Consider the following 21404-nt stretch of genomic DNA (forward strand, 5'->3'; position numbering starts at 1 on the left):
CGACTAGTTTAATGTTACAATACTAACATGAGATGAACATGTGCCACGAACGCCAACCCCAATTCAACCTCCCAATTCAAGAACGGCTAACGTTAGCCTGCATCGAAACTGGAAAGCACTTCGTTATGTTTTGGAGTATCAGCCTCGGTACTACCCCATAAGCCATAAACGAATCTAAAACGCAGATATACGAAGCAGAGCATTATAGTCACGGTAATATAAGCTACCTCAATTTTGGGTGGTATTCATTGTCACCATTTTACCTAAAGACCTTGCATAAGCTAGACTAAAATCTCCTAAACTTTTACAAATTCTTAGAACAGCATCTTTTATGAATTATTAATGATATCTTGTGTCTAATTAAGGATAAATCCTTTCCTAGTTAGTGATAATCTGTTGTCCTAAACACTTCAAAGTCCTTGAATCTAACCCCACAACTTGATTAATGTTCCATCATCACGGACAAGCTGTATGCGTAAATCTACATCGTCCGGGGAAACCACATTGCCGTTCTCGACTATACGGAACTGTAGCTTCTCAATCATCTCTCTGGCCTGGACTCCCCTCATCATTTCAGGCGTCAAATGTACCCCTACCACCGCTGTCGTGTTTAGACCGCTAGAAACTAAGACACTGCCAACATTGTTTTGCGCAGAAAGCCAACTCTGGTGACCACCCAAGGGATCGCCCAGGAAAAAATGAATGAAGGTGAAGGTATGATCGTGGAGTACATTCAATCGCACGTCGGCAACCCATTCTGTAGCCGCAGGGTACTTGGTGGAAGCCAGCAGCGACACAGAATCGCCTCCCCACCAGTCAGTTATCTTCTTCTGTAATTCTTGTCGGACATCTTCTTTCTGCTTCCCTGTTAGATCTGTATCGGCATATGCATAGCCAAAGGCTTCTGTAGTTCTGGCAGTATCAGAATTCCAGAAAGTGCCATCTTCAGACGACAAGAAAGGTGTCAATGGCGACTGAGAATCTTGCATCTCGCCTTTGATAGATGTGAAACTATTCTCTCCTGCTGGTAGAGGGGTCAACCACGAGTCTGGATTCATAGTCTGCCATATTGCCACGAGTCTATCCGTCATGGTGTGATGAAGGAGGAACAATGGATCGAAAGAAGACAGTGGAACAAAAGTCATATGACCTTGGAGTCCGCCGAAGATATGAATAATGTCGTGGACCGATTCGAGCGAGTCTAGAGTTGAGTTGTTCGAAAAAGCCCATGCCTTGCTACCAAAACTGTTAAAATCCTTGTAACTGGAGAAAAGCGTCGAAAGACGACGTTGGATCTCGGGGAGCTTTGATAGTAGAGCCCTGTTGACTTGCTCGTTGTCGGATGTTGGTTCCTGACTGCCGGCTTCGGTCGAGTTTGGAGCTCTCTTCGTCTCGTTCCAGTTTCTTAACTAAACGATGAGTTATCAGTATTAAAATTTACCATAATTAAACTGCAATACTCACAGGGGTCCATATCATGGCAGTTGCGTTCTTGGGATGGAACTGGTAAGAGTAAAGAGGATTGTGTATGTCCTGGACACCCCGCGGACCATTCTGAGAGATAGTCTTGTTCCAGAAAACGTCAGGGAAGTGTGACTCCCCTTCAGGAGCAGGCATCGCCCAGTTCCAATATGGCATACGAAAGTCGCGCGCAGCATCTATGTATGACTGTCGGTCGGTCCCGTTAGGAAACATGCCGGCAATGACGTTGGCCATTCGGTAAAGTTCTTGCTATTGGATATGGTCAGCACGTGTGGTAAACGAGATCCAAATCCTAGTGTCCATACCTCGAAAAGAGTCAAGTATGGCCGGTGCCACATTGGAAACAGAACGGAGTTGTGAGTACAGTAACCAGACTGATTAGCTCCTGGAGCAGCCTCAACGCCGTTCCACGCTTCGAAAGGGACGCCATGAATTCCTGGAGAAGCCAAGTGTTAGTATGGCCGTATTGACGGCCTTCTGGCTGAGACAGTGTCAAGAACATACCGGCGATCTGGTACCACGAGGCAGGGTCATCCTGATTGACATCCATCAACATGCTCATGGAGAGGATATAGAGGTCCCATTTGTATTTGTCGGCTTGCATCTCGCGGATCTCAGGTCTGAGGGGAACGGTGCCATTGCGGGTTTGTGGAAGAGGCTTGATAACTATGCGGCCATTGTCTTGTCTGCGAGTGAGTGTGTCGATATCGACGCCATAAGAATAACTCTGAGCTGCCACGACTGCAAAAAAGAGTGGAAGCAGCCAGATGAACCGCGACTGCATGGTTGGTGGCCTCATGGAAGAGAGGATGAAGGAAGATGAAGCCTGAGAAAAATTCGAAATGAAGTGTTGGAAGTTAAGATTTTCAGGAGGTCGAGGCTGGGAAGGTGCAGTTGGCTCTTGCCCAGATTTTGTAAATATGCGCCCCGAGGCAGGTGCAACCAACAGCTACTACTATGTCAAAATGAATATCACAAGAGCTTCATCTCATCGAAATAATCGAACTGACAAGCTAGGAGAGAGGAAGAAGCTTTATTAATGCATTTCATCTTGGAGTGAGCAACAACGGCACATGTGGATATGAAGACAACAACACAACACAACACTCCGCCATTTCGGATTTCCACGTTGTGGTGTGCACTATGAGCTATCCTTGACTTGCATTGATTCGATGGACGGATTCACAGAACGGCTTGTTACATTTCTCCTTTGAGTGACAAACACTCGTTGATATTCATGCCATTCGCTCGACGTCTCGGCTAGAAGCAGCCGCCCTATGCTGCTTGTATCACTCGGTTTCCCTGACAAGATATACGCAACGCAGCATGATTCTTGTCTCCCCTTGCATTGCACTCGACTGACCACGTTTCCTTGCTCCGCTTCCCGTTTGCCCGGAGTCAGATGCCGAGTACCCTGACATCGAACAGGAGATAGACTCTTGCATGAAGTCTATGTGATTACAGGCACAACTTGTTATTGAGATGCGACAAAAACACAATGACTGAGAATGGAGAACACACTACTATAATCAGATCTCAACTTGGTTTTCCGTCGTGTCCTTGCTCATGCCACTGTGGTATCAAGGCTAACCGTTGCCGGTTCCTGTTGCTTATCAAGCACACTGTAGTCGTGGTGCAGAATGGGCGTACTTGAGTAGCAGTATACGTCATTCAAGGACGCGCATGTCAATGGTTCGCAGTAGATTGTAAGGTGAGGAGGGCGGTGAGCGTGTCTTGATGATTCCGATCTTGCGACAAGAGTTTTGTAACACATACAAGACCTTAGATGCTGACTTTGTCATCCTATGTGCATAGGTCTTCTTCCTTTGCCTTCTCTTCAATTTTTCAATTCCTCAATTCGTTTCTTCTACTCATCTTCAATTCCTCAACTCTTCAACTCTTCAATATCATTACCCTTATCCGGCTTTGTCTAATCACATTTGTCGTTGCGTGCACCAGGAAAAATGCAATGCCCTGCAGAAGATCGATGGATCGTGAGAAAGTATTGTAATTCATAGTCGTATTAGCATGTTATACCATCCTGAGTATACATAGGCCACCTCCTGATATAATAGCTCCAGCAAAATCAAGTAAATCAACACACTATAGCCATCTATTTTCCAACCCGAACTCCATCCAACGCCATGGGCTTCATAGGGCCCTTTCTCGGCTCGTCATTGCGCTCCACCTTATACTTGAGCTTCACACCCATCGCAGCGAGCTCCACATCGAGGTACTTGAGCGCACCAGGAACGACAACCTGCGTAGTTTGGTCACCACCGACCCAAGAGTTACCATGTCCATCTTCCCAGATCTCACCAGCCACCTCAGTTAAGTCGATGCCTTCCGTATCATCGAGCTTGATCGCGCAAGCACGGCATCGCACGATACTTGCAGCCTTCTTCTTGCTCGGGGCAAAGTGTGACACTGTAGGCTGCACAGAAAGGAACGAACCACATCGGCGGCAGATCCATGATTTGGAGTAATCGGAACAGTTGAGCAAACGATCCTGAAGCAGGAAAGCAGTTCCGTGTGCCAAAAGAGCATCACGCTCCATTTCTCCGACACGAATACCACCACCTCTCTTTCGACCCTTGATAGGCTGACCAGTCGTCGGTACGACGGGGCCTGTGGTTCGCACCTGGTATTTATCGTTCACCATGTGTCGTAGTCGCTGATAGTAGACGAGTCCGATGTAGATGTCCGCATGCAGCTCCTCTCCAGTGATTCCTGAGTACATGGGCTCGTTTCCATGGTAATTGTAGCCGGCCTTCATCAGCTGGTGACCAAAGTAATCTCCCGACGTGTTTTCTTCATCAAATTTGAACGGGGTTGCGTCTTGTGCAATACCGTGCAGCGCACCAGCCTTGCCTGCTAAACTTTCGACAAACCTAAGTCCTGTTAGTAAATCTGGTCTCTCATATCAAAAACGGCGGGGAGACTCGCATTCCGATGGTCATACGTGAGGGGAAGGCGTGGGGGTTAATAATGATATCAGGAGAGATACCGGTCTCAGAGAATGGCAGATCCATTGTTGGCCACTTCTGTGAAGCAACACCCTTCTGTCCGTGACGGGAGGAGAACTTGTCGCCGACAATGGGCGATCGGGGAATTCTGAACTTGACAGAGATTGTCTGGAGGGGCTCGTTACCAGACTCGGCGCCAATAAGTGTCACCTTGTCGATGAAACCTTCCTCCGAATCCTTGTACTTTTCGTAATGGGTGACGCCATCCAGGTTCACCAGTTTGCCATTGTAATCAGGAGTCACGGTGTGCCAGGCACAGATGACGTCTCCCTCTTGAATTAGACGACCAACATGAGGCAGGCCATCGTCGTCTAACATGCCTTGGTGGTGGGAACTCACATAGCTGTGAGGGGCAAATCCAAAGGCCTTGGTGACACTCTTGGTAGCTTTCGTTCGAGAATCGTCCTTAAGTGAAATCTTCTTTGTCTTGTAGATAGTACCATGACCGAATCCACGCTCGTGAGCACTCTTGTTGAGAATCATTGCGTCGTCCATGTCGTATCCAGTATACGAGATTACCGCGACGACAGCGTTGAACCCATTGGGGAAATTATCGAAGCCGTAAGTGTTGTGGAGTGGTGATCGAACGATCGGTGTTTGTCCTGTTTGAATCAAATAACTCTTGTTATCTCCTCGGTATTTTGAAGCAGTACCGGGAGTTCCCATCGTCTGTTTGGCCATCTGACACTGGTACATATTTCTTGGCGATTGATTTTGGTTCGAGAAGGGCGTCATATTGGCTAAGATCGAAAAGATGTTGGTAATATCAAACTCAACGTGAGTTGACTTGCCGGACTCGATTTCCTGATCCACGACGGCGATGCTCATGTAGGGCTGCTCGTACGGACCGACCCAATCCTCCTTCTGCAGAGGAAGGTACTTCACAGGGCGCACCATTCTCGCGGGTGTCGAAGTCATGTAGATACCGGGATAAGAACCGCCTCCGGAAGGAGGGACGTAGCCGATCTCGAGTTGCAGGGGAACTCCGTGGGTGCCCTCCACCTTCCAGTATCGGAAGCAGTCGGCAATCCTGATAGACTCCTTGGGAGTACAGTATCCGAGGACTCTGCCATCCAACAATACGGGAACATTCTCGTCAGTTGAGGCAGAAGAGACATCAACAACTCCCAGTGAGGCAGCAAGGTGTGGGATGTTAGATACGTCGACTTGAGACGTCATAATGGAGCATTTGTGCGAAAGATGATTGAGGAGACCACAAGGAGCACCATCAGGTGTGTGGACTGGACACATGAAACCCCATGACTCTGGAAGCAGCTTTCGTACAGCTGTTGTCTTCAGTTGAGCGAAGAAAGCACCACGATGGACCATGCGGAAATGGGCGATAAATCGTAGGAAGTTGAGCTTTTCGGCCACAACTGTGAAACCAGCCGTTTGTTGCAAGTCGAGACCCGACTGGCTCTGCAAGTTACCTGTTGACAGGAAATATTCCAGAGCGTTACCAAGGTTTTCGTTGGCCTTGCGGAAAATGTTGTTGGGGAACTCTTTGCGGAAGTCCTCGGAGGCGAATGATACAGCAGGGTTTCTTCGAAGGTAGTCTCGTAGGGATGCACGGACATTGACGCTGAGGAACTCGTCGAGTCTTTCCTTGAGAATTTGTCCGTAAAGGAAACCACCAAGCAAAATCTCCTGGTTCTGGAGGGCATCGGGGTTGTCGACAGCACATTCTCCAGCAACGAGCGCATAGAGCTTTCGAATCATGAAGAGCAGCAGCTTGTACTTCTCAATGTCTTGCTCCTCGGTAACATCAACGTTACCGAGATGAACCAGGACAATCTTTCGCAAGAACTCGGTACCAACCTCGTAGTTGGTCATAGTGTCTGGAACTCCAAGAACGACACGGAACTTCTCACCCAAGAATGCTCGGGTGTCCGACTTGCTGTAGAGGTTGTAGGACTTGTACGTGCGTAGCAGAAGCTCGATTCGGTCCGTAAGGAAAGTGTTCTCGGTAGACTTGGAACCGGCAGGACCAATGAGTCCCTCGTAAATTTCGCGATCGTTGGTCTCCACCAGGGCCTTAAGAATCATCATAACGGGAATAAGGTATTCGTTCTTGCGCCATGAGAAACGGAAGGTCATGTTGCCATCGTTGAGGTAGTGAAGAACGTTGGTCTGAGAAGTCTCGTCGGGACGGACCGCACGGAGAATGATACCGTAGGGAGTGTAACCAGGGCCACGGTTCTGGAAACTAGGCCGGTTGATGGCCATGGGAAAGTTTCGCTTGTTCAACTGCAGCATTCGAATGATCTTCTCGATACCGTTAACAACAAAGTAACCTCCAAGCTCCTCGGACTCCTCTTTTCTCTCAACAAGCAGTGCGGGCGAGTTGCCTTCAAGATGGCATCTGTTTGACTAGTTACGGTGAGTAAGGGACTTGCAGCACTGGAGATTTGCGACAAACCTTGACCATGACGGGCACCTGACCGAATTCTCGAGTAAACTCGATCGGGTCACCGCCGTTAACTCGATACTCTAGAGTAGCGGAGAGTTTTCCTCTGTATGTGACATGACGCTCTCTGCACTCGGAGGGGAAGATCTGACGGTTTCGTGCCATCTTATTAGAAGGGGGAATCTGAGGCTTCTGGAGAAAGACATCCTTGTATCGAATGCTAATAGTGTTCCTGCCAGCAGTGGGAGCGCGGTCGTCGCCATCGAGGAAAGTTTTGCTGCCAATGTCGGCTAAGCCGTGCGTCAACAGACCAGGCTTGCCATCGTCGCGGAATATAGCATTGAAGGACTGAAGATGGGGATCGACGGCTTCTTGGAGAGCAGGGTAGGCGCTGTGATCCTTGGGAGGGTTTCGGAAGAGGTTCTCGCGGCGCAGAGTGTGGAACTGGTGATCCCACTCGGTTTCGGTGGCGGCCTTGGGTGCCATGTTGACTGGGGAGGGCGACCTCAAAACGTATTGGTTACTCTCTTCTACACAAAAGCACTGTAACCAAAACAAATGGTGTCAAGTAAGTCGCAGAGATGTAGATGATCTGCGAAGCCTTTGCTATCCTTATGAATAGTAAGGAGCGGTAGACATTCGTCAATTGGGCCGCTCGCAAAGGATGATTGAGGCTATCGCAATGGCAGAAAAAAAAGTTGCTTGCTATGAATGCGGAAAAAAAAAGTTGAGCTCGGTCCGTAAGTCTTATCTTATCGCATACAGGTGGGGCATATGACGACCCAATGAGAAACCTTCATGGCTGAGCGCGGAACTTATTCTAGCCATCATTGCCATGACACTGATGAAATCAGAGTAAAGAGCTATTGTTTTTGTTGGCAAGCTTCGAAACTTTGACCTTGAGCAATATCCTTATTGCAAATAGATACACCGTTGAAAAGTTTACTCCGGAGATCCGACCTATGCGAGACCAAACGAACTCCGATGCACTTCGTTTCAGGACTCTCACTGAGACGGTAATAAACGAGAATGGTGACGAATTAACTAAGTGTTCTCAAGTCACAAGGTCTGATTAGCAAAAAAACCTGGCTCCTTTGTGTTGCCAATCACCGCTTCTAAAGCGAGAAAAGCCTAAAGCTGGTGCCTGGGAAATAGGTACGACGCTGACTGTGTAAGTCGAACCAAGATGGGGGCCATTTTCCGAAGCTACAGTAAGAGCTAAGATGGGGGAGTTTATAGCAGTGCAACTCAAGATAAGTTGTCTGGAGAGATTTATTCTGCTTTTTAGAAACTGGCATATTCGCTATCTAAATAACGATCCAAAAAGAGGTCACCGTAGTAGCATAGACCCACGCTCTAGTATCTATCCTAGCAGGCTGTATAGACCAACACTTACTCAAACCAAGGACGCGAGACGTTGGGAGTACAGTATTGCAAATCTACCCGGCCGCCACCTCCACGAGGTATTGGGGTGACAGGACATGACCATCTTGAAGCCCGAAGTAACGACCTTCTAATCTCTGAACGAATTAAACCAGGCGCCACCAAACCCTGGAAGCCGATACTTCCATGCAGTAACTGCAGCCCAACCGAGCGTGCATTTGCAGGTACAAGGACGACGGGAGACCAAACGTAGCCCAGCCCAGGCCAGCCCGTTTGCGAATAACCTAATCAGAATGGGCCATTTCCTGACCTCGGTTGCTCTTGCATCTTGACTTGCAGGAAAATTGGAATGGCAAGAGCCTAACGCTCTCGCTTTGATGCACCTTTTGTGGTGAGAAGCAGTTGCAGGCAGTAAGGCAGTCATCATCTTCCGTTCTTCAATTTCTGTCAACACCTTAACGTTAGTACCTATAATATCGTCCTGCATTCATTCATACATCTCGATGTCAAGGTTACCTGCGCCTCGGTCATCAGATATCAAGATTCTACCGGTTGGCTGCCTCTCTTGATATGAGACTCGCCCTAAAGCCTATTGCTTGAGCCCACAGCGTCGTTGGCTCCTACAGTACTAGCTACAAAGTTCGACTCGTTATCAGCATCCATTTTAGTTGTGGCTTTTCGTGGCTGGCGATCCTAGACCCACAGTTTACATGTGTTATTGCAACACAGCATTCAAGCACTTCAAAACGCCCGTATTCGAAATTCTACGATCCGAAGGGAGCTGCACTACGAGAGGAGATCTGATATCTATCTTCCTTGTAATCTCATCTCAAAGAGGTCGAGGCCTGGTCAGTTGAGTACCTTGCTTGGGCAAATCTGGTATTGATCGCCAACCAAGGCAGTGATCGTGTCTAGTGGGTGTGCATTAGTTCCGATACATCTCCAAATTTGAAGAAAGGTAGGTCTTCTTTACAATTGTTATTACTACAGAAGCTGAGAGGATATGGGACAGTCAAAAGATCCAGTTAAAATTAGTTTCGAGTATTCATCGCCTGCGATAGTCCCAATCTTGGTCATAAACTTGGGTATATTCCACGAAAAGTTTCCTATAGCACCTAAGTACTCTGCACTATATACCACTCAGACTCGGTTTGTTTGCCGGCTCCCGTTCTGTAAGGTCCCTGCAGCTAACCGTGGAGGAGATTGATTAACAGACGTCCAAAACAACAACCTCTGACGCCCACTGCCACTACCCAGCCTGTTCCTTCGTCTCTAACCGCTCTGCCAACGACCGGGAACCCAGGTGGTTGAATGCAAAACACTGTTAGGCGCCTTCAGAAGACCTCGACTTTGAGCACTGACGTCGACACGGTCCTAGAGCCCTGCGTGCCCTGGTCGATCATCGCTCCACTCAAGCAAGCTCGAGTCTCAGCAAACGAATGAAACGCCGCAGCGCCTAACCCACACTGCTGCCACCTCTAGCTGGACCAGGTGATTGAAGACTGGAATGTCACAACACCCCGCGACTACCTGCAGTCCCCAATCACTACTTTTGGCGCTCCCGTATACTGCTTATCCCTGTATTAACTTCAGGCTTCTCGGCCTGGTGCTGTCGTCAACTTGAGCAGTTATCGACGATATCCTTAGTCTTTTTGAGCATTGAGTATTTTTCAGTCTATAACTACCAGGCACTTCAACTTTTGCAGACATCAGTACAGCCCCTACAGCTTGAGTTTACCACCCACAGTATTAGAACCTACCTATCTCTGTAACCTTTCTGGGTTCCTTTGGCGCTGCATCTGCGCTAAAACCAACGCTACTTGCGCCGCCAGGCACGGGTCGTTCCCACCACTTTCCCCATTCCTCGCCCCCTCAAGGGCCCCAAAGGCTCGTGCTCGTTGGTTGTCTCTCTGGCGGCCTTTTGGTGTCTTTTGAGTGCCTGTTCTGGTCTCTATCAACTGTCTCGGCCGTCATCTCGTCCTAGGTGGGGCATTTTTTTGTGCCTCCGCCCAGGCGTCACCTGTGCCAATCTAGGTACTGCTCCTCCGTCGTTGCACCACGAGCCTCTCCTCCTTCACTATTTCCATCGCCGCCAGAACCCGCGTCCGACACCCACGCCGACCCCAAACGCCTAGACGCTGGCGCGCACAACTTCACAGTTGCAGATGTTACTCGTCGCCTGCCGCCGTCATACAGATCGCTTTTCTTCCTGAACCGCCGTTCTGCTCCTTGTCTGTTTTGTCACCTCCAACTACGACCCTGCAGCTGAGCTCCAACAAGAATTGCTCTGTTCATAAAGCACCCCGCCCGCCACATCTTCATCCATCGGATCGAAATCGATTTCCTTGCGCTTTATAGTTCAGGAGAAGCATTTTGCAAAAAAGACAGATTTTCTCGTGTTTTTGCGATAGCCGACACAATCATAGCATCGTGCTAACCAGCATCCCGCCCTCACCCGACCGCCTGTCGCAGTCCGAGTAGTGTCCTCTGTGGCCCGATAGTAAACATGGCGGGGATATTTCAAAGGGTATACAATTGGCTGATGCGAATGTTTTGGTGAGTACTCGCGAGTGGCCAATTTTTGAATAGCAAATGCCAGTTTCTTTGCTGCCTGCCGTTGCTACCCGGCTGTGACAGACTTTGAAACCACATACTGACGATATTTTGCAGGGCGATGGAGATGGAAGTGACGATGGTTGGCTTGCAAAATGCTGGCAAGACTTCGCTATTACGAGTTCTCGCTGTAGGTGTTGATATCCGGTCCCTTGCTTGACCGCCTCTCGCTGACTTCTGTTGTGTTTATAGGGCGGCGAATTCACCCTTGAGTAAGCCTCTTCCATTAACGACACCGTCTTTGTGTTTCTGCGATACCGATGCGATGGTTCCGATTACTTCGTGTCGTAAAGTTTCCAGTGCTGACTCCAGATGCTGCGTAGCTCGATTCCAACCGTGGGTTTCAATATGAAAAAGGTCCAGCGTGGCCATGTTACCCTGAAATGCTGGGACATCGGTGGCCAGCCTCGTTTCCGAACTATGTGGGAGAGATATTGTCGGGGCGTGAGCGCCATCGTGTTCATCGTGGATATTGCCGACACCCCATTAATCCCACAGGCCAAAGAAGAACTCCACGATCTTATGAGCCGCAAATCGCTTGAGGGTATCCCTCTTCTTATCCTAGGGAACAAATCCGACCTTCCAGACAAGCTCTCAGTGGACGAGTTGATCGACGAACTAGACCTGAAGAGCATACGCGGACGTGAGGTGTGCTGCTATGGCATCAGTGCGAAAGAAGAGACAAACCTTGACGCTGTAGTCGAGTTTCTAATGAAATATGCCACGCGCCCATAACTGGCATAAACATCGCTAGTACAGAGGTCGTAAAATGCTTTTCTGGAACCATTTCAGAGCCTCCTGTGCGAAGAACCAAGGCGGTCCGGTATGCATTGGTTGTCCCAACGGTTACCGGACAGATGCCTATGTTTGCGAGAGGCTGGGACCTCTATACCGAGGACAAGACAGAAGGCCGGTTCAACAGTGGAGTGAATGAAAAGACCAACGGTAACCATATATAAATTTCCTCTCACGAGCTCACGACTCTCAGCCAACTGTTGGCTCACGGCTATTGACAGTCATCTCGAAGACTTCTTCGCTGTTCTTACATCGCCATTTTCAGAGTCTTGGGATCCATGACACCTTTTCCTTTATCTTTTGGAGAGCATAAGCTTGCATAGGAAGAAATTCAGCACTGGCTAGAGAAAGAAGAGGCCCTTGGCTTAGGAACGCCAGTTCTGTATAGGAGGGTTGGCGCTTGCCGTTCCTCACTACCTTTTTGTTGTTTTGTACCGGAGCCGTGGGTGGCGCTGCTATTGTTGACAGCCCTGTTATTTCTGTTGATGATGATACGATCCTTGGACGTTGGCTTTTTTTTTTCCTTGGTGGAACATATTTGATCGAGCAAAGCATGGGCAGTTGTCGGCCACAGCTTGTGTAAGTAATCTGCAAGCGGCTGATTAGAAACGGCTGATGATTGAATGATTATGTCGTTATGAGATTGTTTGTCCCGATTTTTGGCATGGTAGCTGATGGAAGCGAGGCGTGTTATAGACTAGGAATTCGGATTCAGATCCGAATACAAGGTTTGGTGGTGTAAATGAGATAGGCGTTCGTTGCGAACCCAATAGAAATAACCAGTGGTCGTCTCTTTCGAGCTGCGTAACTCAGGTTGAAGTCGGCACACAAATAGGCTCTTGTACCATAGTGACGGGCTTGGGCAACTTTTAAACATGTTGAATTGTCGTAAAAAGTCCTGTCCCAGATGACATGGGGTGAGTTGTCAGTGTGAAGCGGAGGATGTCCAGGTGATGCCGGGGTGTGGATACTTATCACCACCCGTTTTCAACACTCATGAGGCCTTTTGTACTAGAAAAAAGACGATTAAACATAAAAAGTACCAAGGAAAACCATGAGATTGAATTAAGAAAAGAAAGAGTGAAATTGTTCGTTCAAGTCAGAAGGGAAGAGGAAGGAGATGTGAGGGAGGGGCCTGTCAAGGGAATATCTGGGAGGCTACACACGGACCACTTGATGCGTTGGCCAACTCATCGCTGCAGTTAACAAGCGCCGCACGCCAGTTTGCAGTGGCTCCCTCGCCCTGTCAATCCCGCCTCGCATCACGCATCGCATCGCCTTTCCTCCCGCACCCAACCCCGGCTGAGCGAACGAACTGGTGAGGATCTGAGGTGCAGCAGGGAGGGATATCGTGGGTGCCTCTGACTGGGCGCTGTCGTTTTCTTGAACGGCCAAGTGCTTCCGATGAACGGGTCCCTTTCCTAGATGGTCGCTTGCCGCCTCAGGGTCTTGCTGGCGTCAGTCGTTGCCAATGGGGCTCTGCCCTTCAAGATCGAGTAGTGTAAGTCGAAGGGTTTCGCCAGCCGCAATCGAATCCTCAGAGAACATGATGATGAGGAATTCAGCTTCTCGTAAGGTTTTAAGTCGTGGGTTGTGACTGAACGAGGGTCAGTATTAAAAGCAGGTTCAGGTTCCAAATAACTTGAAGACTTTCTGCAAGTTGAACAAGTGTGATGAGATCATGCTGCACCCGGCACCTCGTGAACAGCCCTTCGGGAGCTCCGATCAGACGGGGGCGGCGGTGAACGGACGCGGAGCGGAGGGTTATCGGTACGGGGGTGGAGACGGAGTGGTAGGATGGTTCGACAAATCGTGTAATTGGTTTCCCAACAAACGATGATTTTGAGCATTTTGGAAAGCGGATTCAAGCGTACGTCGTTTCGATCAGAGTTGGAAGAAGAAGCAAAATAAGAAAGAACAATATCGTGTGGGAAAAGGTCGAAATTATTATTTCCCTGGAAGGAAATGAGCTGGAATTCGAGGTTTTGGAAAAGGTGGATTCAGACTTTTCATTGGAGCGCTGTCAAGACCTGTGAGCGAATCGAGTGCCTTGCGCTAGACAATGGCTTTTCTGCAAATGGACCTCCTTCACACGGCTCAAGTTCCGAATGACTCTCGAATCCCTGGAATTGTTGACGCTGGCGGCTCATTCGCGGGGATGGTCGTTGGAGGTTAGCCCTGAGGCTATCGTGACTGGACGACTGACAGGTCCGAGCTGGAACATTTGCGTGATAGAGCTGACGCTGACACGAGGATCAGCTGGTGAGTGTGATCAATATCATGGTCGCTGCTCAGAGAACAGCTGAGCTGAGTTGGAGAAGTTAATTGACAGTGTTTGAATTATGGAATTACGAGTTGGTGGAGGAGGAATTAAAAGGGTGGATTCTTGTTGATGGATGCCTGACTTGAAGTTGGTTAGGCAAGTGAGCTAAGTCAAGGTAGGTACAGAGGGAGAAGGTTGTTGCCGTCAGAGGGCCACTTCTTTCGGCACATTCCTTCCTTTTCCAACATTCGAGTTCAAATCACTCCTTCCGTATCAGTTTCAGGTTGGGCGTAGTCTGGGCAGAGTAACCCTTCAACTGAATTCCCTCCCACTTGGCACTTACCACCTACATATACATTCTCAATCAAGATATAACCTGGAGTTTTCGACAAGAGATTCGAAACCAGTTTGAAAAGACCGAAGCAATCCCATGCTCAAGACCCTATAGACCGAATCGGTTTATAGCATTCCATGGGTATTCTGACAATGCGCAGAGGAGCTAGATACCTTCCCCAACACAACAATTTCTGCCATACCGACAAGGTACACTCATGGGTAGTCCGAAAACCCGGCTGTCTCGTCATCTCGATCTAGCATATATCGAAACCGTTCTTGTTCCTCGAGTAAACAGTTGGGAAGGTCAACATTATTCTCAATCCGTGTGAAAGTATCCTGCTTGCGCCCCCATAAGTCAACACCCTGACGTACCGCATGGGCAATGCGATCTCGGTCGCGGAATGCTTTACGGTTCATCCACGCATGCGAGAAACTGGCCATCTTGTTCAGAAACTGTTCCATCGTCGCGAAGCATGAACTGCAATGCCACCCCGCATTCTCCAGCACACCCTTTTCCCGATCACGTAGGATAGGAATGCCTCCATCGCCAGTACGCAGGTTCCCTGGCAAGATTGTCTTGCGCATACCTTGATAGTCGGTCGCTTGCGGGAATGGCCACTCAGGTCCGTCATGGAGAAACTCAAACGAGTAATAGTAGAATTTTGAGGATAGTGTGAGACGACGTGGGAAATTGCATGTTCGAAGGACAAGCATTGTTGCTGGACGGGGAACCTCGTCGACATCGGCGACCAGAATGACGTCGCCCTGAGATGGGACTCGCTCACCGGTAAGTTTTGGGAAGACTTGTTCAAACATGGCGTTACGCTGCAAGTCTTCACGATCCCAGTGACGCAGAGGCTTGAAGTCCTTCGGGTATTCGAGCTTATGATATATCATCTTGTCATGATATGCTTCGAAGCGCTTCCAGTTGTCGCGAATAACGAGATCTTTCGACCCGCCCTGGAAGGTAAGGGGTGCCTCGACGATAATGAAGTAGTCGACAAAATCATACAAGGTCTTGAGTCGAATTTCGAGAAAGTCCAACTCGGTGTTGACCATGGAGAGGTCGTATATCTTACGGCGATCATTTGGAGCATCTTCGTGGGGCTTGAAGACAGAGTACCCATGTGCGGCGCATATGGAATGAGCAGCGTCTGAGGCGTAATACTCTTTGTGAGATCTGGAAAAGTTGAGCTTTGGGAGCTCTTGGGTCACTCTGATATCTGCGTCGGTAATACGATGGAGGTGCGAGTGTTGGAAATATGGCTGTCTGGAAAGAATTATCACCACACAAATCAGGGGCCCCAACAAGATAAAGCAACGAGAAGAAATGCGAGACGCCATGGCTTGATGGTGCAACAGTAAACGAAAGAAAGAAGTAGAACGGGTAAGTTAAAGAGTGTCAGTGTCGCATGGCTCTTGTCAGCCGCTCTAGAGGCATACATCTGTGATAGCGACGAGGAACTGGATCGGTAAAGACGGCATCAAATCACCAGGAAGGATTTGGGGATCGCTTTCCAAGAGGTCAAATTGCATTCGCTACGACCTGAAGCGGGAATATGGCAAGACAGTTACACGAACGAGTTCATGTAGCGCTGTACGCGCAGCTGTCTACTATTGGTCCGATAAGTTTGACAGTGCCTGTCAACCGGCAGTTTTGGCCAAGTGCCGCAGCTACGTGCATGGGAGTCTGTAGACTGTTGGACAAGTTTGTTTCATGTGGTATATTGTGGCTGGAGTAGGATTCATACTAATCTATCTTATCGATGCGCAGGTAAGGGCACTCCAGGAGTTCTCGTATAGTGACTCCGAGACCCGCTATTCCTTCTAGCATTTGAGACGATGGAACTAGCAAGATAACATGAAGTTAAATATAGAGCATTACAAATGTTTGTAATCAAAGATATCGTAGTGCTGTAATTCTGTTTCTTTTACTAAGTCAGCATATAAAACGGGAATAATTGACAGCTCACGATGTTGAATCTTGGAGTTTATGCGGGGGAGAGCTCCATACACTTTTGACCGGAGCCGAGACGGAGCGGAATCGGCCTCGGCAGCTGGAGGTGTCAAGTCAAACGGTCAAATGTCCGAGATCCTTTTTCCCACTTCCGCCTTCCGCTTCCCCTCACGTTTAACCGTTGACATTTTGTGGAGGTTGCGCCCTTGATTTGACGTTACTATTCGCTCCATCCGGTTTACGGAGATACTTTGAGCCTTTGCTTTTGACTTAATCGCTCTCTATCATCATGAGTCGCTCGTTTCGACTTATCGCATCACCAGCAATTCGCAATATTTCATTTCAATCTCATCCCGCTTCAATTGTAAAAGCTCGTCCAATTGTATCCTTTCAAAGAACTTTTGCTTCGTCTGCTGTCAAGATGGGAGACGTTATCTCTGAGAAGCCTCATAATGCGTGGCTTGGTGCTAAGGGCCCTGCTGCTCTTGATCTTCGAAGTATGTTGAACTTTGGCCAATTTTAAGCTTTCTAACGTTCGGTCGTCCAGGTGATACGGTTACAACTCCAACTCCGGCTATGCTTGAGGCTATCTCAACATGCTCCTTGCTGGATGATGTCTTCCAGGAGGACCCTGCCACAAATGATCTCGAAGCCTATGTCGCTGAGCGCACAGGCAAAGAAGCCGGTCTTTTCGTCCTCTCAGGCACGATGGGAAACCAACTTGCTCTAAGATCTCTTCTAACACAACCACCTTACTCGGTGGTCTGCGACTACCGTGCTCATATCTTCACAGCTGAAGCCGGCGGGTAAGTACCATGGAATCTAATTATGTCAAAGCATCTTGACTGATGTATTAGTACTTCAAATCTCACCGGAGCTCAAATTCAAACCGTTATTCCCAAGAACGGCAGATATATGACCCTAGAAGAAATTCAGGAGAACGTGACTCTGGATGATGATGTTCACGGCTGCCCTACACGAGTGATCAGTCTTGAGAATACTCTCCATGGCATGATTATGCCCTTGAGCGAGGTTAAGCGCATCGCCGAGTTTGCTAGACAACATGATATCAAGCTTCACTTGGATGGCGCACGACTATGGGAAGCTATCGTATCCGGAGCTGGTTCCCTGACCGAATACTGTTCTTACTTCGATACTGTCAGTCTATGCCTTTCTAAGGGTCTTGGTGCACCAGCTGGAAGTGTCCTTGTAGGTCCCAAGGCCACACTGAAGCACGCTCGCTGGGTTCGCAAGTCCATCGGCGGTGGTCTTCGACAATCCGGCGTTCTCACCTCTGCCGGCCGCGTGGCCATCGAGCAAACCTTTGGTAAAGCACCCAACGGACAAGATGGACCTCTAAAGGCCTCGCACGAGATGGCGCGCAAGGTTGATGAGCTGTGGACCAGCATGGGTGGCAAGATCAATGAGCCGACTGAGACTAACATGGTGTGGTTGGATCTCACGGCTGCAGGGTGCAGTGCGAAGCGATTCATTGAACTTGGAGCTGAAGTTGGGCTTAAATTTATGGGTGGTAGATTGGTGACACATTACCAGGTTGCGCAGAACGGGGACGAGGTTCTGAAGCGACTGAAGGTGGTTTTTGAAAAGGTTCTTGGGGAGTGTCAAGATTCAAGTGCGGGACAAAATATTGGAAAGGGAAGCGTCTATGTGCCGCAATAGGATACATTGGATAAGTCATGGGGTAAATATAATAGAGTGTACAGAATACATACAAATAGCATTCCATTGAACCTGTTCTAATCGGGTTTACTGCTTATGTCTTTTGAGTTTGTCTTTGACAGGCAGAAACTACATAGTATCGGGCCGTTATCATGATCAGAGCCAGGACAAGGATTGTGATCAACGTTTACGTGGAGTTGAAGTATATTCCTAGCCTCGAGGACTAAACAATTCAGGCAGGTAATGAATGAATTACATAAAGAATTCAACGGAGATGCCCGAGAACTGCAGATATTATTGCTGGCGGTGACACTTCCTGCAGATAGAAGTTTCCATCAGGGCCGAATAGAAAGAACTCCCAACCTTGAAAGTCAAGTCGATCATGAAACAGTAAACATGCACGTTTAAGCTCCAAAGTTTCCTGTACCCCACACAAACTCAATGCCTTGTTATTGTTATGGTTAATACCGTTAGAGAAGGGAAACGAGAGCCAAGACCAATGCCAGGACGCCGCTGACACGTTCATGGGAGAGTTTGATAATTTAATTCCACACTCTTTAGAATATTTCTCTTTTGAATTGCGCGTCTTATTACTGAACTTGACGTCACTAACCAATAGGGCCTGCAAGAAACGTGTAGAATGCCAAGAGTGCGGGGGAAAGAGAAGGAGCAGAAACAGGGATCAACTGTCAATCTCCACGTTTGTTCCTCATGCCTACATTTTAGTGGCGTCTGGGGGGTGTTGTATTCAATAAAACATCACGTCACTGCATGAACTGATCAAGTATGTAAGTATTCAATTGAAAAGATATTGTATGATAGAGATTGAAATAATTGTTGAGGCAAGGTGCAACTCATGATCATGGTTGATACCTCAGTCATCATGATACTAAAAATGATATAGTCAATGTTCTTGGCCAACGTAAAGTCTACGCTAAAATAAAATGTCAACCTTGAAAAGAGGAAGTTGCAGTGGAGAGAGCAAATGATCGTCAAGCTCAAGTCTTTCAGTCTTTCAGCTCTTCTCTTCTTGGCTTACAATGCAACGACCCATGACAAGGGTAGCTTCGCCCAAGGTAGCTAAGCCAAGCTAAATCCTGTTCAGAAAACATGTCATGATCATCTTGTCTTGGCTTTTGTATATATTTACTCTCCCATCCCTCTTCTTTTTTTGACTCTATTATCCTGTACAGTATCTCTATTATTCAATTGGCAATAACTCTTCTTGAAGGGTAGCTTAGAGTACTTCTCATGATGCCCTCTCCACGACATATTGCTGCAGCTTTGGCTGCCTCTGCCACTGCTGTATCAGCTCTCTATGTCAATGGCACTGTCGTCGCACCATGCGACTCACCTATTTACTGCCATGGAGAAATTCTAGAGCAAGTCGAACTCGCTCGTCCTTTTAGCGACTCCAAGACCTTTGTCGATATGTAAGTTCCTCCAGCCAACTTTTCAGCGTCATCATGACACTAATTGTTCGTCTAGGCCAGCCATTCGCCCTCTGAGCGAGATCCAGGAAGCTTTCGACAAGCTCGAGAAGCCTCTTCGCAACAACTCAGCTCTTGCTGACTTCCTCGATGAGAACTTTGACGATGCTGGTAATGAATTGGAAGAAGTCGACAGCGACGACCTTGATACAGACCCTCAATTCCTAGATAACATCAACGATACTGTTATTAGGGAATTCACCGAAAAGGTTATTGACATTTGGCCTGATCTTACCCGTCGCTACGATCAAAATGCAAAGAACTGCTCCGATTGTCCCAACAGTTTTATTCCCGTCAACCGCTCTTTCGTCGTTGCAGGTGGTCGCTTCCGCGAGCCTTACTACTGGGACTCTTACTGGATCATTCTGGGTCTTCTTCGCACTGGAGGCTCTTTCATTGAGATTGCGAAGAACACTGTTGAGAACTTCCTTGACTTTATTGAAGAATATGGCTTCGTTCCCAACGGCGCGAGAATCTACTACCTCAACCGATCTCAGCCACCTCTGCTGTCGCAGATGATTAAGGCTTATGTCGAGTACACCAACGATACCGATATTCTCGAGCGAGCTATTCCTCTCCTTGTGCAGGAGCATGAGTTCTTCATGAACAACCGCTCAGTCCCTGTCTACATCAACGACGAGACCTACTACCTCAACACGTAAGGATACTGCTTCACTTGACCAATTGTGTTACTGACGTAGCATCTAGATACAACGTATCCAACACTCGACCTCGACCAGAGTCATATCGCGAAGATTACATCACCGCCAACAATGAATCCTACTACTCTCCAGAATCTGGTGAAGTCTACTCTGGCGGCGAAGAACTCAGCTTTAAGCAAAAGGAAGCCCTATACGGAAACCTTGCTAGTGGTGCTGAGAGTGGTCTCGACTACACAGTAAAGTGGATTGCTCGCCCAGATGATGCCATTCGCGACAACTACTTCCCTCTTCGTTACCTCAATACCAGAAACATCATCCCTGTTGATCTGAACTCTATCTTGTATGGAAACGAGATTGCCATCGCCGAGTTCTACGAGCAGACTGGAAACAGCAGTGCTAGCGACGAGTGGCGTGAGGTTGCTGCCAACCGAAGCTATGCTATGCACGCTTTCCTGTGGAACGAGACTCTTTGGAGCTACTTTGATTATAACCTAACCTCAAAGGCTCAACAGATCTACTTCCCGGTTGACCGTAACACGTCGGAGGTAGATACTGAGGATGCCCCCGAGGATCAACAGGTCTTCTTCAGTCCTACCCAATTCTACCCCTTCTGGCTTGGTGCTGCGCCCGACCACCTCAAGAACAACCCATATGCCGTTTACAATGCCTACAAGCGTGTTGAATACTACCTCGACAACTCTGATGGCGGTATTCCTGCCAGTAACGTCGAGACCGGTCAGCAATGGGATCAGCCTAACGTCTGGCCTCCTCTGATGCACATCCTCATGGCCGGACTCGAGAGAGTTCCCGCAACTTTCGGTATCATGGATCCTTCTTTCATCGAGGTCCGTAGACTGGCTCTTCGTCTTGGACAGCGATATCTCGACTCAACCTTCTGCACGTGGTACGCGACCGGCGGCTCAACCTCTGAGACTCCCAAGCTCCAGAGCACCTCCGACGAGGAAGAGGGCATCATGTTCGAGAAGTACGCCGACAACGCAACCAACGTTGCTGGAGGCGGTGGCGAGTACGAAGTCGTCGAAGGCTTCGGCTGGACCAACGGTGTTCTGATCTGGGCTGTTGATGAATTCCGCAACAGACTGACACGACCCAACTGCTCCAACCTCGAGACCGCGCACTCCAACGATAAGCGTGATTCGAGCGCTGTTATGTTGCATGCTCGTGATGCCAGCCGCGTCAAGAAGTTTGGTCGCAGAAAGAGAGCCGCTGAGAAGGCTGCTAAGAAGAGATCGAGCCGTCTCTTCCACTTTTAATTCTTGAATAGTATGTTTACGACGCATGATTGTATA

General features: G+C 48.5%; 6 protein-coding genes across 6 annotated transcripts; 3 read left to right on the forward strand and 3 right to left on the reverse strand.

The window, feature by feature from the left end:
• Positions 1–425: 425 nt before the first annotated feature.
• Positions 426–2266, reverse strand: FIESC28_11548 (uncharacterized protein; the record flags this gene model as incomplete). The annotated part of the gene is made up of 4 exons (XM_031165670.1): positions 426–1409; positions 1465–1731; positions 1788–1918; positions 1987–2266. The coding sequence occupies 4 exons, from the start codon at positions 2264–2266 to the stop codon at positions 426–428; spliced, it is 1662 nt and encodes a 553-aa protein (XP_031010258.1).
• Positions 2267–3595: 1329 nt separating this feature from the next.
• Positions 3596–7401, reverse strand: FIESC28_11549 (uncharacterized protein; the record flags this gene model as incomplete). Its single annotated transcript, XM_031165671.1, has 3 exons — positions 3596–4380; positions 4445–6878; positions 6928–7401. 3 exons carry the CDS (start codon positions 7399–7401, stop codon positions 3596–3598), a joined length of 3693 nt encoding a protein of 1230 aa, XP_031010259.1.
• A 3858-nt stretch (positions 7402–11259) lies between these two features.
• Positions 11260–11870, forward strand: FIESC28_11550 (uncharacterized protein; the record flags this gene model as incomplete). Its single annotated transcript, XM_031165672.1, has 2 exons — positions 11260–11578; positions 11671–11870. 2 exons carry the CDS (start codon positions 11260–11262, stop codon positions 11868–11870), a joined length of 519 nt encoding a protein of 172 aa, XP_031010260.1.
• Positions 11871–14518: 2648 nt separating this feature from the next.
• Positions 14519–15364, reverse strand: FIESC28_11551 (uncharacterized protein; the record flags this gene model as incomplete). Its single annotated transcript, XM_031165673.1, has 1 exon — positions 14519–15364. One exon carries the CDS (start codon positions 15362–15364, stop codon positions 14519–14521), a length of 846 nt encoding a protein of 281 aa, XP_031010261.1.
• Positions 15365–16683: 1319 nt separating this feature from the next.
• FIESC28_11552 (uncharacterized protein) lies at positions 16684–17942 on the forward strand (the record flags this gene model as incomplete). The annotated part of the gene is made up of 3 exons (XM_031165674.1): positions 16684–16759; positions 16810–17068; positions 17120–17942. 3 exons carry the CDS (start codon positions 16684–16686, stop codon positions 17940–17942), a joined length of 1158 nt encoding a protein of 385 aa, XP_031010262.1.
• A 1254-nt stretch (positions 17943–19196) lies between these two features.
• On the forward strand, positions 19197–21368 carry FIESC28_11553 (uncharacterized protein; the record flags this gene model as incomplete). The annotated part of the gene is made up of 3 exons (XM_031165675.1): positions 19197–19375; positions 19431–20090; positions 20141–21368. 3 exons carry the CDS (start codon positions 19197–19199, stop codon positions 21366–21368), a joined length of 2067 nt encoding a protein of 688 aa, XP_031010263.1.
• Positions 21369–21404: the final 36 nt, after the last annotated feature.

The sequence above is a fragment of the Fusarium coffeatum genome, assembly GCF_003316985.1.
Source record: "Fusarium coffeatum strain FIESC_28 chromosome Unknown BRIP53273_contig_427, whole genome shotgun sequence".
NCBI classification, from domain to species: Eukaryota; Fungi; Ascomycota; class Sordariomycetes; order Hypocreales; family Nectriaceae; genus Fusarium; species Fusarium coffeatum.